Source organism: Mobula hypostoma, chromosome 1 (genome assembly GCF_963921235.1).
Source record: "Mobula hypostoma chromosome 1, sMobHyp1.1, whole genome shotgun sequence".
Lineage (NCBI taxonomy): Eukaryota > Metazoa > Chordata > Chondrichthyes > Myliobatiformes > Myliobatidae > Mobula > Mobula hypostoma.
The window spans coordinates 50,339,163-50,356,781 of NC_086097.1; the positions used below are offsets into that span (position 1 = coordinate 50,339,163).

At 39.8% G+C, this 17,619-nt stretch overlaps 2 protein-coding genes across 6 annotated transcripts in view; one reads left to right on the forward strand and one right to left on the reverse strand.

Moving 5' to 3' along the window:
• The window catches only part of LOC134346751 (uncharacterized), a 71,081-nt gene extending 60,815 nt beyond the window's left edge, over positions 1–10,266 (forward strand). For all 3 annotated transcript variants that reach the window (XM_063048369.1, XM_063048352.1, XM_063048360.1), the window contains exon 6: positions 1,614–10,266. In XM_063048369.1, coding sequence (XP_062904439.1) covers positions 1,614–1,751 — 138 coding nt within the window. In that variant the 3' untranslated portion in view covers positions 1,752–10,266. The remainder of the gene's footprint in view (positions 1–1,613) is intronic.
• Positions 10,267–10,270: 4 nt separating this feature from the next.
• LOC134346764 (SERTA domain-containing protein 2-like) overlaps positions 10,271–17,619 on the reverse strand; it is a 49,420-nt gene continuing 42,071 nt past the window's right edge. For all 3 annotated transcript variants that reach the window (XM_063048388.1, XM_063048379.1, XM_063048396.1), the window contains one exon: positions 10,271–14,805. In XM_063048388.1, coding sequence (XP_062904458.1) covers positions 13,965–14,801 — 837 coding nt within the window. In that variant the 5' untranslated portion in view covers positions 14,802–14,805 and the 3' untranslated portion in view covers positions 10,271–13,964. The remainder of the gene's footprint in view (positions 14,806–17,619) is intronic.

A 17,619-nucleotide genomic window follows, 5' to 3' on the forward strand; every position in this document is an offset into this window, starting at 1 on the left:
TTCCATTAGTGGAAACAGTTCAATATTTGCCCTTTCATGCAAATATGTTTCAATAAACTCACACATCTCTATCTCTGATTTCTCTAACTTCTGATGATTTTCCCTCTCACCCTTCTTCTTCAATTCCCTACTCTGGCTTCCCTCTTACCTCTTCCTTTCTCCTCACCTGCCTATTTCCTCATCCTGGTGCCCCTCCTTCTTCCCTTTCTCCTATGATCCACTCTCCTCTCCTGTCAGATTCCTTCATCTCCAGCCTTTTACCTTTTCTGCCTATCACCTCCGAGCTGCTTATTTCACCCTCACCCACCTGGCTTCATCTATCACCTCTGGGCTTGTATTCCTTCCTCTCTCCTCACCCTCTTAATCTGGCTTCTTTCTGCTTCCTTTCCTGGCCTGATTAAGGGTCTCAGCCCAAAATATTGACTTTAATCATTTCCATAGATGCTGCCTGACCTGCTGAGTTCCTCTAGCATTTTGTGTGTATTACTCTCGATCGCCAGAATCTCTTGTTTATAACTAATTTTTGGCTGAGTCTGTGGCAGCAATGGTGTCATAAATCCAATTCCTAATGCAAGCTTTGTTGCATATTTGGTCACAAAGAGACTTAACGTGTTGCCCAATCCAGTACTGACCAGAGGTGAGAGTCTGTCTTATTGTTGTCACATGCACTCAGCTACAGAGAAAGACTTTGTTTTGCATGCCACTCAAACAGGTAACTTTGTCACACAAGTACATCAAAGTGCAATACAGAAAGCAGAATATAGTGTTACAGAGAAAGTGCGATGGGAGTACACCCTGAGGTGCAAGGTACAAGGCCGATCGTGAGGTCAAAAATCTATCTTATGAAGGAGGTCTGTTCAGTAGTCTTTTAACAGCAGGATAACAGCTCTCCTTGAGCCTATGTTTGTTTTAAAATGCTAAGTAGAAATTCCTGTGTAATTTTAGTAAGGTTCAGCGAGTAATTGCTTACATGGTAGCTGGTACTATGAGACGAAGAGAAAATAAAGAGTCAAGTAGTGAAACACTAGGCAATCTGGAATCTCAAAAAGAAACAAAATGCTAGAAATAATTCAATAAGTCTGACAGCCTCTGCAGCAGGAGAGCAGATAATGTTTCAGATTGGGAATCTTTCATCAGAAGGGGATTCCTAACACGGAAAGAATCTGGTGTCTGTTCCCACCTACCTTATTCAGCTTGCTATTTTGAGTATACAAGTTGCTTCACTGCTTTATGGACTGTTTAGCAACCTGTACTTATTGATTTTTAATGGATCAGGATCTGCATTCTGGTAAGATTAAAAATGGCAGATTTCTTTTAGTTTATTTCTTGACAATTGATATAATAAATGCTTTCCACAGGCTATAAATCCTCATTAAGATGAAATCTTACCCATTAAGAAGGAAACATCCCTTCACGAGAATGTGAATTGGTGATTTTTAATTTAGAAAGCGGTAATAAGTGTTCACTTGGGAAATTCAACCTGTTTCACACATGAATTGCCATATCTGATCAAATTTGTAATTCAGTATTTTGTTAAAACCAATGCTTCAGTAATGTATTTTGTAATCCCTTCATCTAAAAATCCTACCAGTTTTTATTCTGTTTGATTACAGATCTCTGTAATGCCACCCCAAAGAGTCAGCCATGGTTTCGGTCATCGGTTGGAGACTGCGTTTGTGCAGTGGATGCAGATGAATGGAAATCGAGCTTTAAAAATCCCAAAGATCAAAAGACATTCATGGTTTATGTGATAAAATATTTAAATCAAGTGTGCTTAGATTTTTTTTTCTAGTTGTTCAGTTTCATTTCAAATGTTTACCTACATTTGTCACTTTTTCATATAAAGCTTCATATTTTAATTAAATATTTCAAAGTAACTTTTGGAATTTAGTTATAGCACATGTTTTAAAGCAAATATTTAACAGATTGTTGATAATTATATTTAATATTTTTAAAGCACTGTCATTCTCAGAATTTGGATTACACAAACACGGTCGTCCTGTTTTTTCCAATTCCCTGCTTTGCTGAAAGATGCAAACATTGATTTTATGGCTGACTGATCTACCAGGCCTCTGCTAAGGGCATTTTGGCAATACCGTGCAACCTTCAACCCTCACCACAGCCACCCCGCCTTCTAATAATTCTTGAGCTCATTAAGAGCGTGCGCGTGTGTGTGTCTATGCTTGTGTCTCTGTGCATATAATGCACCTGTTTAAAGTGCCTCTACAAAAACAATCTGATATAAATTCTTCTGCTTGCCACTGACCAAACATCATTCCCTGAAGACTACTTGTAAGCTAGTCAGATTTTCCCATATTCAGCAGCTGATTGGCCAGTTAAAGTTGTGCTGAATTCCAGGTTTTTAACCACTGGATTTAACAGTCATCGGTGGGATTTGAATGTGAGTTTGCTGTGTTCCAAATTGATCTTTGGAATTCCTAAACTACTATATCCCCTTATGTTTTGGGGCTTAAGTTTATGTATGACTACTATGACAGTTTTACCGTGGAGATTTATAGTTATTCTGCATCAATACAAAACTAGCAATATTACTCAGGAGAACACCAAGCACAAGACTGTGAAATTACATGGTTCCTTCTGACAACTATAGGGTGCAGGAATTGGGAGTTGTTAGAAGTTGGTATGATTGTTGTGGAGTTACCATGTGGTATAATACTATCCTTAACAGACTCAAGTGGAAGTTTATTCTTTTATCATGTTATATATTTGTAAATGCTCAAAATATAAAGGCTTCAAATAGTGATGTTACTTTATACAAACTGTTTGTAAATATAATGTGATGTCATTGTACAGCAGGAATATGTCTGGTAGGCTTTATTGAATGTGCATTGTTGGATGCCACAATTTTTGGTTGGCATCTCTTGCTATATTTGTTACAATACTTATTTCTGTTTTATTTTTAATATAAGTGATGATGGAATATTTTTGGTTCCAGCTACATTGATTTAAATTTCATCTTCACTTATAACTTTAGCTGTATTCAGAAATTGATGGGCTGAATGGCCTAATTCTGCTCCTGTGTCTTATGGTCTAATACTTGCTATCCACACATTTTAATTATCAACTTATTAAGTTTCTATCCTAGAAATTTAATAAAATCTTAATTATTTTTGTATAATATCAGGTCTTTTCTGTAATTGTATTTTTTCGTATTTCTAGCACAAGTTATGACTGTCGGAGGTTTTTACCTTGGCACGGAGACACAAGACAGCAGACGCTGAAATCTGGAGCAACAAATAATGTGCTGGAAGAACTCAGCTGATCGAGCAGCATCTGCTAGAGGGAATAGGAGGGGGCACTGGCAATTTCTTCATCTCCCATCTCCTCCACTCTGCGGAGATGCTACTCGATCTGCTGAGTTCTTCCAGCAGATTATTTGTTACTTTGTTTTTAAGATTCATTCAAGAGACTTGGGTTTTACAGTTTGAGCCTGCTTTTTATTGCCCATCCCTAGTTGCCCTGGAGGAGATAGTGGGTGAGCTGCTGTAGTCCTTGAGGTGTGGTATTCCCACAATGAGTTCCAAGAATTTCACTCTGCAACAGCGAAGGAACAGTGATACACTTCTAAGTCAAGATGGGTTGTTGCCTGCAGGGCAGCTTCCAAATTGTGGCATTCAGATGCTTTTGCCGTCCTGGTCCTAGCGTTTGGAAGGTGAGGTCCAAGGAGTGTTGGTGATTTGCTGCAGATGGGACAAACTGCTGCTATTGTGTGTTGATGGAGTGAGCAAATGGTTCTGGATGAGGTGTCTATGTGCTAGCTGCTCATGAGTGTCACTGAAGCTGCACTCATCCAGGCAAATAGGGGCTATTCCATCACACTCCCGACTTAAGCTTTGTAATGTTGGACAGGCTTTGAGGAACTAGCTGCAGGACTCCAAGTCTCTGACCTGCTTATGGAGCCAATTGTGTGTAATGTATTCCAGTTCAATTTTATGTCAATGGTAACTCACTCCCTCAAACCCACCAGATTTTAGTGGGTGATTCAGTGATGGTAATGTTGATAGCTTGGATTTTCTCTTCTTGAATGTTGTCATTTCGAAAGTACTTTTTTTCTGCATATACCCACATACTGGTAAATAGGAAATTAATAACTGCAGAAGCTTCTGCGGATGCTGGACATCCAGAGCACCACACACAAAATGGAAGAACTCAGCAGGCGAGGCATCTATGGAAATGAATAAGCAGTCAGCGTTTCAGGCCAGGACCCTTCATCAGGACTGGAAAGAAGGAGGGAAGATGTCAGAGCGGAGGGGAGGAAGACTAGCTAGAAGGTGATAGGTGAAGCCAGGTGGGGGAGGGGGATGAGCTGTTAGGGACTGGGCTGGGGAAGGAGAGATCTGATAGGAGAGGTGAATGGACTGTAGGAGGAGGGGCACCATGGGGAAGATGATAGGCAGGTGAAGAGAAGAGGTAAGTGGAAAATAGAAGAGGGAAGGGGGAGGGAAAGAATCTTACCAGAAGGAGGAATTGATGTTCATGCATTAGGTTGGAGGCTACCTGGATGGAATGAGATGCTGCTCCTCCACCTGAGAGTGACCTCATCGTGGCTGAAGAGGAAATTGTGGACCAACATTTCAGAACAAGAATGGGGACAGGAATTAAAATGGTTGGCGACTGGGAACTTCCATTCTTTGTGGCATGTTAGAGGTCAGTCCACCACACTAGAATAGCACCTCCTTTGTCTTCTGCGGACTTGATGGTGAGGTTGAGATTGGTGCAGAGAGAGTGGAGGGCAGTACTTGCACAGGGTGTAAGAAGAACTTGGTGTCGTGCTGATCGTGAAACTTGCTGCGCTGTGGACAAATGAGGACAAAGGTAAGGCTCTTACTGGGGACAGAACATTCCACCTCAGAGGGGAAGGTCAGAGGGAATGGAGAAGACACAGCAGGAATTAAAGCTGAGAACATGGGGGGAGGAGAGTTGGTGGCGTCAGAGGAGGAGGGAGTGTTGGGGTATTTGGGGAAGATGAGGTGGGAAGAAGATGGAGCTGCTGAGGATCCAAAAAGTGGTGGTGGGGAGCCTGAGGTGCCTGGTGTTTGGGGTGTGGTGGTAGGGGAAGTGGAGCACGGGAACGCTGCAGCAACAGGGAAGGTCTTGGCTGGAGGTGGAGGTGACCGAGATCAGGGCTAGAGCTGGAGGCTGCATAATTCACAGTCTGAAGGCGTCAGGGGTTATAGGACTTCCTTAGACCACAAAATCAACCTGGAAAGTCATAAGCACATGACTTTGTGCAAGGTAAAGTGCTGTGTGGCCACTGCCTGTGACAGCAGAATGACTGTTCTGTCATCCAACCATTGTGTCACCTGACTTGGGAATGATGGAGTGTGGCTGCATGATGATGGTCTCACCCCACTACTACTGCATAATCCTTCCCGGCTTTAATGTGCAGATGGTTTCAAATACATATCTTTTCAACATGAGCATACATTTGTGCCTTGATCCTTTCAGATTCCAGAAATCTATACTGATATAGATTGTCAGGTGTGCATTGCCCTGCAACAATGGGAGACGCAATGATTCCAAGAACAAACCACTCGTTTGCTTTCACAATGGAAGCACTTGGCATCTGGGATTTAGTTTTCCATTAATATCAGGATATATATAATAACAGCAAGGTTGCATATATTGCTTGGGAGTAGGTACAGAGGAGATGTCAGGGGTAAGTTTTTTACGCAGAGAGTGGTGAGTGTGTGGAATGGGCTGCTGGCAACGGTGGTGGAGGCGGATACGATAGGGTCTTTTAAGAAACTTTTGGATAGGTACATGGAGCTTAGAAAACTAGAGAGCTATGGGTAACCCTAGTAATTTCTAAGGTAAGGACATGTTTGGCACAACTTTGTGAACTGAAGGGCCTGTATTGTGCTGTAGGTTTTCTATGTTTCTATGTTTATATTGGCCATTGCCATTTGGAAAAAAGCAGATGATGTAGAAAGCTACCTTAAATCTCTGGGTCTTTCTAGTTGACAGTCAGGAGATAGAACTAGATAGTCTTCTTAGTTCTGTAGGGATGTTGAATGCCCATGTATGGGGTGGAAACTTTGAAAAGATGTGGGCATTGCAGAAGAGGTGAGGACCTGTTTCTGATTCCTAATTACTCAGGATTTGTCCTCCTCAATAGAAGTCGTATGTTTGGAAAATACTGTTTAAATAGCCTAGGTAACATTGGCGGACATTTACTGTTCAGTGTGAATGTGACAAGGAGGTACAAATGCGTGGGCCAACCAACCTTTTAATCTACTCAAAGATCATTCTAACCCTTTCGTTCTCATTTGTTCATTCAGTGTCGTGTTGTATGAGGTGGGTGATCATGGTCTTTCCATGACCATGGTTGTTCTTGGCAAATTCTGCAGAAGTGGTTTGCCATTGCCGCCTTCTGGGCAGTGTCTTTACGAGGTGGGGTGACCCCGGCCATTATTAATACTCTTCAGAGATTGCCTAGCGTCAGTGGTCACATAACCAGGACTTGTGATAGGCACCAGCTGCTCATACGGCTATCACCACCTACTTCCATGGCTTTATGTGACCCTGATCTGGTGGGGGTGGGAGGGGTGTGGGTTAAGCAGCTGTTACACCTTGTCCAAGGGTGACCTGCAGGCTAGCAGAGGGAAGGAGTGCCTTCCACCTTCTTTGGTAGAATCGAATCTCCACCCAGCCACCCCCACAAAGCCCATAACCCTCCATTTCTCTTACAATCATGAGCCTGGCAAAGAATCTCTTAAATGTCCCCAATGTATCTGCCTCATCCACCACTCACTGCTGTAAAATAACCTCCCTCTGATATCACCCCGAAACATTCCTCTACTAATTTACCACTCTCTGTATAGAACATTGAACTCTACAGCCCAGTGCGGTCCTTTTGCCCACAATAGTGATGACACAGTAGCGTAGTGGTTAGCACCATGCCTTACAGTTTGTACGTTCTCCCCGCGACTGCGTGGGTTTCCTTTGGGTTCTCTGGCTTCCTCCCACTGTCCAGGGACATACCGGTCGGTGGGCGTGGTTGGTCACTGTAGCTTGTCCTGTGATTAGGCTAAGATTGGGTCCGAGGTTGCTGGGTGATGCAGCTGGAGGGGCCTATTTCACACTGTATCTCAGAAAAAACAATTGTACTGATCTTTTAACCTACTCTGAGATCTAAATCTCCCTTTGCTGCCCACTTTTATTTTGTTGCTGCTTGTGTTCTGTACTGTCCTGCCAAGCATTACGGGCATCCTATGTTGGTGCCGGAAGGAGTGGCGACACTTGCGAGGAAAATTGGCTGTTAACACAAACTCTTTGTGAATTTTTATAAATGACCTGGATGAGGAAGTGGAGAGATGGGTTAGTAAGTTTGCTGATGACACAAAGGTTGGAGGTGTTGTGGATAGTGTGGAGGGCTGTCAGAGGTTACAGCGGGACATTGATAGGATGCAAAACTGGGCTGAGAAGTGGCAGATGGAGTTCCACCCAGATAAGTGTGAGGTGGCTCATTTTGGTAGGTCAAATATGATGGCAGAATATAGTATTAATGGTAAGACTCTTGGCAGTGTGGAGGATCAGAGGGATCTTGGGGTCCGAGTCCATAGGACACTCAAAGCTGCTGCACAGGTTGACTCTGTGGTTAAGAAGGCATACGGTGCATTGGCCTTCATCAATCGTGGGATTGAGTTTAGGAGCCGAGAGGTAATGTTGCAGCTATATAGGACCCTGATCAGACCCCACTTGGAGTACTGTGCTCAGTTCTGGTTGCCTCACTACAGGAAGGACGTGGAAACCATAGAAAGTGTGTAGAGGAGATTTACAAGGATGTTGCCTGGATTAGGGAGCATGCCTTATGATAATAGGTCGAGTGAACTCAGCCTTTTCTCCTTGGAGCAATGGAGGATGAGAGGTGACTTGATAGAGATGTACAAGATAATGAGAGGCATTGATTGTATGGATAGTCAGAGGCTTTTTCCCAGGGCTGAAATGGCTAGTATGAGCAGGCATAGTTTTAAGGTGCTTGGAAGTAGGTGCAGAGGAAATGTCAGGGGTAAGTTTTTTTACACAGAGAGTGATGAGTGCGTGGAATGGGCTGCCAGCGGCAGCAGTGGAGGTGGAAATGATAGGGTCTTTTAAGAGACTCCTGGATGGATACATGGAGCTTAGAAAAATAGAGGGCTATGGGTAAGCCTAGGTAATTCTAAGGTAAGGACATATTCGGCATGGCTTTGTGGTCCAAAGGGCCTGTATTGTGCTGTAGGTTTTCTGTATTTCTATGTAAATAACTTTAGTGTGTTGTACACGTCACATAATGTAGCCAGAGGATGCAAGCAGTGAAGGGAATAATTGCCCAGGATATGGATGAGGTGACAATCAAGTGATTGCTTTGTTTTGGAATGTTGCTGAGCTCTTCTGAGTGTTGTTGGAACTGTACTTATCTTGACAACTGGAGCATCTGTTATCATGCTCCTGCTTTGTAAATGGTGGAAAGTGAATGGCAGGAGTTTAAATCACTTGCAGGATACCTGGTTCTTGACTTCCTGCTTTTACCAGAATATTTGTGGCTGGTCCAGCTGAGGGTGTGATTAACTTCCTGCATGTTGATGGTGGGAAGGTTGTGATGACACTGCCATTGAAGATGTGTTTGAATGTCATGAGGGTCTTGGATGCTTCATTTTCTGAGGAAGTGCAAAAGCAAATGTATCACTCCAGATGATATGTTTAATAACAGTACTGTTGACAAGGCTGCAGAGTTTAACCTCCACTGTAGTGGAATTGCTTTGCTCTGACTGTTGTTGTTTGGTGCTATGCTAGGTTATTTCCATTGCAGACTGACACCTCATTTGTTTAGACACACCTGCAGGTGCTTTTGACATGTCATTGTGTACTCCTCTTAGATCTACAGTTGATCTGCTCCCTTGATGGTGATGGATATTCTAGGTAAAGAGGTGGTATTAACAGCTGGTGCAGTATTAAGCAATTGTGATGTGTAGTAGGAACATCCTCTCAGACAAAAGGATGGATTTCAACATTAAATTGTTTTATCAAAGTGTATATATACACATATGTCACCAGAAACCACCCTGAGATTCATTTTCTCGTGGGCATACTCAGCAAATCTTATAGAATATTAGCTATTAACAGGGTCAATGAAAGATCAACCAGAGTGCAGAAGACAACAAACTATTTGATCACTAGATTAAAAACTGTGTCAAGGGCTGGAGATGATAGTTGTACTCCTACTATTTAGTTGAAGGAAATTTATTTTCATCCAGTTTTCTACTAAACAAGCAAATTGGTAAATGAACCAGGGTTGGGAGAAAGCTCAGGTATAGTTTGCCTTGTACATACATGTATAACCTGGCATATTCAAATATGACCAATGCACAAATGAAAAAATATGAAATTGCAAATACTGTCAATTTGTAAGAATATACATTGGACATTCAATGCCCATCTGAGTAAGTGTATTGGAGTGATTAGATAGGGTAAAAAAACAACTAGGGCTGGTCAGGATTCATGGGCACCTAAAGAGTACCAATTGTGAAGTTCAGATGGTAAAACTTAATTATAGACCTGTTCAGGATTTGTTCTAACAAACAAATTAAACATGTCTTTCACACTTTCTACTCAAGGGTAATATCTACGCTCATAACGTAATTGAGAACTGTGTGTGGACTTGCAGTTAAGCAAGCAGTGTGAGCTGGCTCCAAAACTTACCTGGAGCTTTCAGCAACTATTACGGCACAGCCAGCCTGACAAGGCTTTTAAGGAATACACATCAACCTTATGGTATGATACAGCACAAGGTCATCTCACAAAAGCAAGCTGCAAGAGCCGCTGAGCCTTTCAGACAGGATTCTGCATGTCCCAAATAAGGCAGCTTTGAAACAATTTGTCTGAGCAAAACATAGCTAGTCTAGATCTCACCCTTCTGTGGTAATCATATCTATTAATACTGGTTTACTCAGTCCCCACTGTTGTATGTTTGCCAGAGTAGGCATTTGTTTCTTTTCACAGGGCAGTTTAGCAATGCATGATCTCGATCTATGTCCAGTGTCTAACTCATTGTTCACTCTTTAGTCTGTGACTGTGCTGTACAGTCATTTCATTGCAAGTGTGGGCTTGTTTGTGGATATTTGTACTGGGCCCGAGGAAATGGATTTCGTGAACTCACTATTGCATTCAGAACTGGATGTTGCTCCTTAACTAAATGTGTAAAATGTTGGTGAGTTAAACTTCATCCTTTATTTTTCAATAAACATACAACTACTATTTAATGATTTACCGGAACTTTATTTTCAACATGGAAAGAAAATGTAAATGTTTAAATATAACCCACTTGTTACAAACATACTGCAATAGTAGTAAATAGAGACATCACTTTGAAATTTCTAAATCATTCAAAATTACTTATTTTAAAAATAGAAATAGAATACTAAGTATACTATGCATGTTTGAGAAAATAAATTCTATTATACCATGGTTAATCTCAGTGCTGAAATGAGTATTAACCAACTAAAATAATACCAACTGAAATTCAAGTTGCATTAGTTATAGAATTGGCCTTGTCCTTTTAATTTCAAGATTTGTTATGAAATATAGTATCTTTAATAGTGAAAATATAAATAGCAAATTTGTCTCCTTCATAGATAACTTGACAGATGCTGTTAATTTAATCAAACCATTACTGATAATATTTCACCAAAACAATGGTTTGAACTAATCTGGAACTTTCTGTTGAACATGCACAAAATCAGAGGGAGATAGTACCATACAAGGTCAGTTGTGGAGGTTGTTTCAAGTACCTCAGGAAACTGAAAGTTGTCACTTCCTGAGGATGTATTGTCATAACTCCTACAGACTTCCTTTCAATAGAAAATTCATTAATGGATTATAACTGTCACAGGTTAGATAGCTGAGCATTCATCAGTTTCCTTTTTCCAAAAGTTTAATTTGTTAAAACTTTACTTCTGGGAAAAAAATTATTTAAATGCTGCTGTGCAGTAAAACATTGATCAAAATCTAAGTTAGTAAGGGACCAAAAAGTGACTGTTCCCTAAACTCACTAAAAGTAGATCTTAATGGTTTCACAATCTAAAACAAACTAATATTTTTCACAGGTCTTAAATTTAAATATTTGGGATTAAGTGTTGAAACCAACTATAGAATGGGTAACTAATGAAAATAGAATAATTCCAAAAATCAAATACAATGCAACCTAACATACACTTAGTATCAAAGTGCATTACTAAAATATACATGTCTAGAAACTTGAAACCAAATGAACCATATAGGAACCACATTTCGTTTAACATTATACAAGAAATTAAACAATTTATTGCACACCCAAATATTCTAGAAGTGGAGATTTCATAATGCACTTGGCATGAATAGGCCACTGAAGTTTTGGCCTACATATTAATAAGGGATTTGTGCACAATTTCACAACTTTCACAAACTCAAGTTCTAAATTTCTAGTCCAGCCCCATAAAGATCAATTGTAACAAAGTGGAACTGGGGATAGGAAGGGGGCGGGGGGGGGGGAGCAAAAAAAGTCTTTCTCGATTAAATTACAAACTTTGTAAATTACATTAAGGAACTGTATATATACACTGTACAAGATCACATGTCCTTAATACCGAAAGGAACAAATCTGCATCTAAATGAAATGAAAAATTGAGACAGGTACTTAACAGCCAAATGTACAATTTAATGGACTAGCAATTTTCTGTAGGAAAATTAACAAAAAAAACAGGCTACACTAAATAGTTTTTAGGAGAAGATTGAAATAAAATGTTTAACAATTCCAATTGCAGGTGATCATCTAAACCTCATGCAGGAAGGGTTGACTTACAACCTAGTCTGACATGCCAGTGCAAGATCACAATTGCCTTCCACTAAATGTTCTTGCACAAATGACATTTCTGATTATCTAAACATCAAACTGCTTATCAGCCACTTATCACATAACATAATGCAACTCAAATGTTATCAGCAATATGCCACTCATTTCATATAGAACTTTAGAAAGCACCTGTGGCATTGAAACATAGCACTTCCCATCTTGCCTAAATTCACTATTGCTCTCATTCCATTAACAGTGCAAGAGAAGGTTATCCAGAATGCATGAGATAGGACATACTAACAAAATTGCAAAATTATAGTACTGTATTGAAAGAATAATAGAATCACATGTCAAATACTCTCCTTGAGAAAGAAGTCCCCAATTTCTCAGCAACTAAGAAACTTGAATTTATAGAGTGCCTTTCTCACAAACTTGAAGCATATATTTTAAAATGTAGGGTAGTTTTGCATTAGTAATCGTACAAAAGAGACATAGCACAGCTGATTTATGCTGAGCAAGAGATGAGCAAGTTTTTAAAAAATAATTTGGGTCTAAAGATATGGCAGTCAGAATACTAGCATAACTGTCCTGTCAGCCTTTGGAGAGGATCAAGTTGACTGAAAAGGGCAGATAAGGTGAAGAACAGACAAAGTGAAAAACAACGGTATTTTAGTATTCAATGGAAAACACTACTTTCATTGAATTAGTTTGAGAAATGCACGCACAGTCATATACAAATTATGTTTTGCATAATTCAGTAGTTTTGTGCTTTGCACTGTACCTCAGTCCATGTGGCAAGAATAAACCAATTCCAATCCATTTGTTTATGTTGCTTAACAAAAGATAACAATAAGACTGACATTTTGTCCAAATGCTACATGCTGTTCATAGCCTAGATTTACATCTTACCCGAAAAACAGAAACTGCCAATGAAGCTGTCTCTCCATTAGAACAGCAAACAGTAAACCTAGATTGTGCTCAACTCTGTAGAAGTTTGGATTTTTCCACAATATATTAAATTATAAGGCCACTACTTCCAACTTATACATATTATTACTAAGCAATGCAATGTAAATGTGGTAACATTTTCTGGAAATGTTTAGTTGCTTAAGGGTATGAATAACTTGATACATTTCAAACTTTATTTTACATTAACTATCATCTTCTTCCCATTTGGAGCATGGCAGTGAGTCCAAGTCATAAATATGTTCATATCAATGGTACAAATCATTAGAAGGCATTAGTTTAAAAGCAGATACAAGATTAGCAAATATTCAACATGATCATTTATGTAGTTGCATTGCTCTGGATAAATTAAAAAAAAAGCTTTTCTCACAAACATTTTAAAATTAAAAATCCAAAAGGTCTATCTGCTCATGTACAGCATATTTATCTTTAACAAAGCTTTATTGTTAGATCTTGGAAGAGGTAGTGTAAACCAAATCCAACAGCAAAGCATGTCAGACTCGAAATAAAGACCAAACAAGACACACGAACACTGATATTTAGAGTATAAAATTCTAAAAAAATAAATAGCTTAGATGTCATATAAAACATTCCTGTAACCTTTTGATAAAGGTGCCTTTGTTGGTATAGTAATACCCTATTTAAAAACCCTTCGGGGAAGTAACAAGTTATGTGCTCCAGTTGAATAAATACGCTCATCAAAATGATTTCAGAGTAGTAGTTCCTCCCACACTTTGGATATAGACAGTAAACTGTCAATAGGTGGGCAGAAACAAAACATTTGTCCCCATTTAAAACTTATTGAATTAATATTCTGTCTTATGGAAATACATTAATTTCATAAAAACAATCTTATTCCTTTAAAAAATAACCCAAGTGGTTAAGTTATGGCCACATTTCTGGATTGCAAATCAGAAGTTGTCAACAGTAGCATACATTTCACCTTCTGAAGTTCCATATGCTAATTGCTTAGGTGTTCCCTGTAGTCTTTTGATTACAAGGTTTTTATGTTAAAGTAATTGAAGTTTGTACTATTTACACTTTAAGATGAAAAGACTGAATTGTAGTTTGCTAAAATGGTGGCTTTTTCCATTAATATTGATGCAGATAAAGCCATTTTAAATAATAAGGAAGACAAGCACCCAAAATTCTGAAGCATTCCTATAAGTTAAGATCCTACAAGAATCTCCATGATGTGGTCCAGATCACTTAAGTCTACTCGACAAATCTGAATGGTATTCACTGATGTTGAATTGCATAACTGAAAGGGTTTTGGAACATCATCCACAATAGCTGGTGGCGATCTAACGGACGTTGATGGAAGCAAACACAAATCAGAGTCATACATGGATGTGTCAATGTCTTCAAATATGTCATCAAAAGCAAGGTCTGTTAGATAACTCGTTGAATTGCTGATTTCAAAAGAGCCAAATACAGTTTCCACAGGCCGAGTTTCTTGAGTACGGTCTTCAAAAGGCAAATGTACATATGCATCACTCTCATCTTCAGGTATTGGACAAGGAGACGGACTGATGTCTTCCATGAAATCCAAGTCTTTGAGGATTGATGAAATGGCAGATGACATGTCATTATCTGAAACCAACACTAAAGAATTCTCTAACTGGCTCTCTGAAAAATCTGAAGAACCATTCAAATCTGGAGAGGTATTGAGTACAGATGATCCAGTTAATTCAATACCTCCTTGACATGGTATGTTTGTGTCTGGAATTGGATTTGGTCCATTGCAACTGCTAGAGCTTTCATGACTACCCTCTTGTCTCATTTCCTCCTGAATTTGTCGTACAGTATTTGCTATGAGAACAGAACGATGCAAATTTGGTTCCACCAGCATTCTACAGCTCTGCAATTTGATGAGGCACATGTTAAGTACTAGCTGTCTCTGCAAGGTATACGGCAGCCCTGGATTAGAATCAAAGGCACCAGGAAGACCAGCCATGTTCTCTTCGTAATCACTAAGTTTGCGCTTCAGTCCTTTAGCCAACATGAATCTGGAATAAAGAGGAAAAAGGAAAAATTGAATATTTTAATAATTTTTGGCTATTTTACAGCTCTGAAAGAAAACCATTACCAATATTGAACACATTTGATGTTTAAAAACTGAAACAATGAAGCTCAAGCTGGATACAGACTCAGATTCACCTACCTTCCTTTAATTCATAACCCTTAATTCACCTAGTATGCAAAATCTATCTGCGTCTTAAAAGTACTTAATGAGGTAGTCTCCATTGCTTCCCTCGGAAGAGAATTCCACAGATTTATTGCCCTCAGGAAAAAGCAGCTTATCCTCATTTATGTCCTAGATCTAGTCCCCTGAATCTTAAGGCTATATGCCCTTGTTCTAGTCTCACTCACCAGTGGACACAACTTTCCTGCCTCATCTTTCTATCCCTTTCACAAGTTTATATGTTTCTAGAAGTTCCCCTCTCATTGTTCAGAATTCTAGTGTGTATAGTCTCAGATCACTCATTCTTTCCTCGCAAGTTAACCTCCTCAAATCTAGATTCAACCTGGTGACTCTTCTGTACTTTCTCCAAAAACAGGTTTTCTTCCTCAAGTAAGGAGATCAAAACTGCACACAGTACTCCAGGTGCAGCCTCACCAGTACCTTGTACAATTGCAGCATAACCTCCCTGCTCTAAAATTCAAAACCTTTAGCAATTAATGCCAACATTTAATTTACCTTCTTGATGACTGTTGGACCTGCAAATCCTATTTGCCCATGTACCTCTCTACTTTCTTGTAACCAAGTATCTCCCAAACATTTTCTAAACATTGTAGTTGTATCTGCTTCCACCATCTTCCTTGGAAACTTATTCCAGATATCCATCACCCCATGTGTGGGGGAAAAAATGCCCCTGACATTTATTCCAATCTCTTCCCATCTCATCTTAAACCTATGCCCTCTAGGTGTAAACGGCCCTACTCCAGGAAAACAATTCTGACCATCAGAGCCCCTCAATTTTTTAAACTTCGTTAAGACAGAAGGTAGTGGTTGAAAGGTTTTATTTGAGCTAGAAGACTGCAATTAGTGGTATTCCTCAGGGGTCTGTGCTGGGAGCTCTGCTGTTTGTAGTGTATATGAATGACCTGGATGAATGTAAAATAGGTGGGTTAAGTAAGTTTATGGATGACACCAAGACTGACGAAGCTGTGGACAGTGTAGAAGATTGGCAAAGAATACAGTGCGATATAGATCAGTTGCAGATGGAGTTTAACCCAGATAAATGTGAGGTATTGCACCTCAGTAGGGCAAATGCAAGGAGACAGTATACTGTTATGGGAAAGATCCTCAGTGTTGCTGAGCAGATACTATTAGATAGTTCCTTGTTCATAGCTCATTGAAGGTGGCTACACAGATCAATAAGGTGATTAAGAAGGCTTATGGAATGCTTGATTTTATTAGTTGAGGTATTGAGTTCAAAAGTCAAGAGGTTATGTTGCAACTTTATAAAACTCTGGTTAGGCCATATCTGGAGTACTGCATACAGTTCAGGTCGCTCCACTATAGGAAAGATGTTGAGGCTTTGCAGAGGCTGCAGAAAAGGTTTACCAGGATATTGTCAGGTTTAGAGGGCATGTGTTATCATGAGAGGCTGGATAAACTTAGGTCATTTTCTCTGAGTAGTGGAGGACAAGGGGAGATCTGATGGAGGTTTATAAGATTAGGAGAGGCATAGATAGAGTGACAGAGAGTATCTGTTTCCCAGAGTAGAAATGTCAATACTAGAGGGCAAGCATTAGAGGTGGGGGAGTTCAAGGTGGATGTGAGGGGTGAGTGGTGGATGCCTGGAATGCACTGCCTGGTATGGTGGTAGACACAAACACATCAGAGGTTTTTAAGAGATATTTGAATAGACACATGGATTCAAGGAAGACGGAGGGATAGTAGGTCGGAGGGATTAGTGTCTGGGTGTTTTTGATTTGCTGTTTAGCTGGTTCAGCACAACACTGTGGGCCAAACAGCCTGTTCTTGTGCTGTACTGTTCCATAGTCCAAGTCATTCCACAGCCTCTGCTGTTCCAATGAGAAACAAATCCAGCTTATTTAAATCACTTATGACAACAGCCTTCCATTCCTAGCAACATCCTGGTTAATCTCTTCTGTATTCTGACTATTGCTTCCACTGTACTACATGTGTAGTGACTAGAACTATACATAATACTCTAAGAATGGTCCAACTAATGTTTTGTACAGCTGCAACATTATGTCCCAATTCAGTTACATAGTGCCTTGCTCTATGAAAGCAAGTCCTCATTGCTCATCATCCTATCTTGCCATTTTCCATGCCCTTTGAATTTGCACCCCAAGATCCCTCTCCAAATCAATGCTCCCAAGGTACCAGCCATTTACTCTGTCCTCTAAACCTGACAATATCCCTGTAAACCTTTTCTGCAGCCTCTCCAAAGCCTCAACATCTTTCCTACAGAGAGGCGACCAGAACTGTATGCAATACTCCAGGTGTGGCCTAACCAGAGATTGATAAATTTCAACATAACCTCTTAACTTTTGAACTCAATGCCTCAGAATTTGACCTCCCAATGTTTATTGCCTCACACTCATCTGGATTTAATTCAATCTTCATCACTCTGCAAAACATTGCTGTGTTGTATCCTTGGACAACACTCCTTGCTATCCAAGACTCCTGCAATTTTCATATCATCTATAAACAACTAATCCTTCTCATCCTAGCCATTTCTATAATATGATAATATTCTGTAATATGACTGATCCCAAATAGATGCTACAAACAAACTTTTCAAATGAGATTGTATCAACCAAATGTTTCACTAGTGAAACAGAGG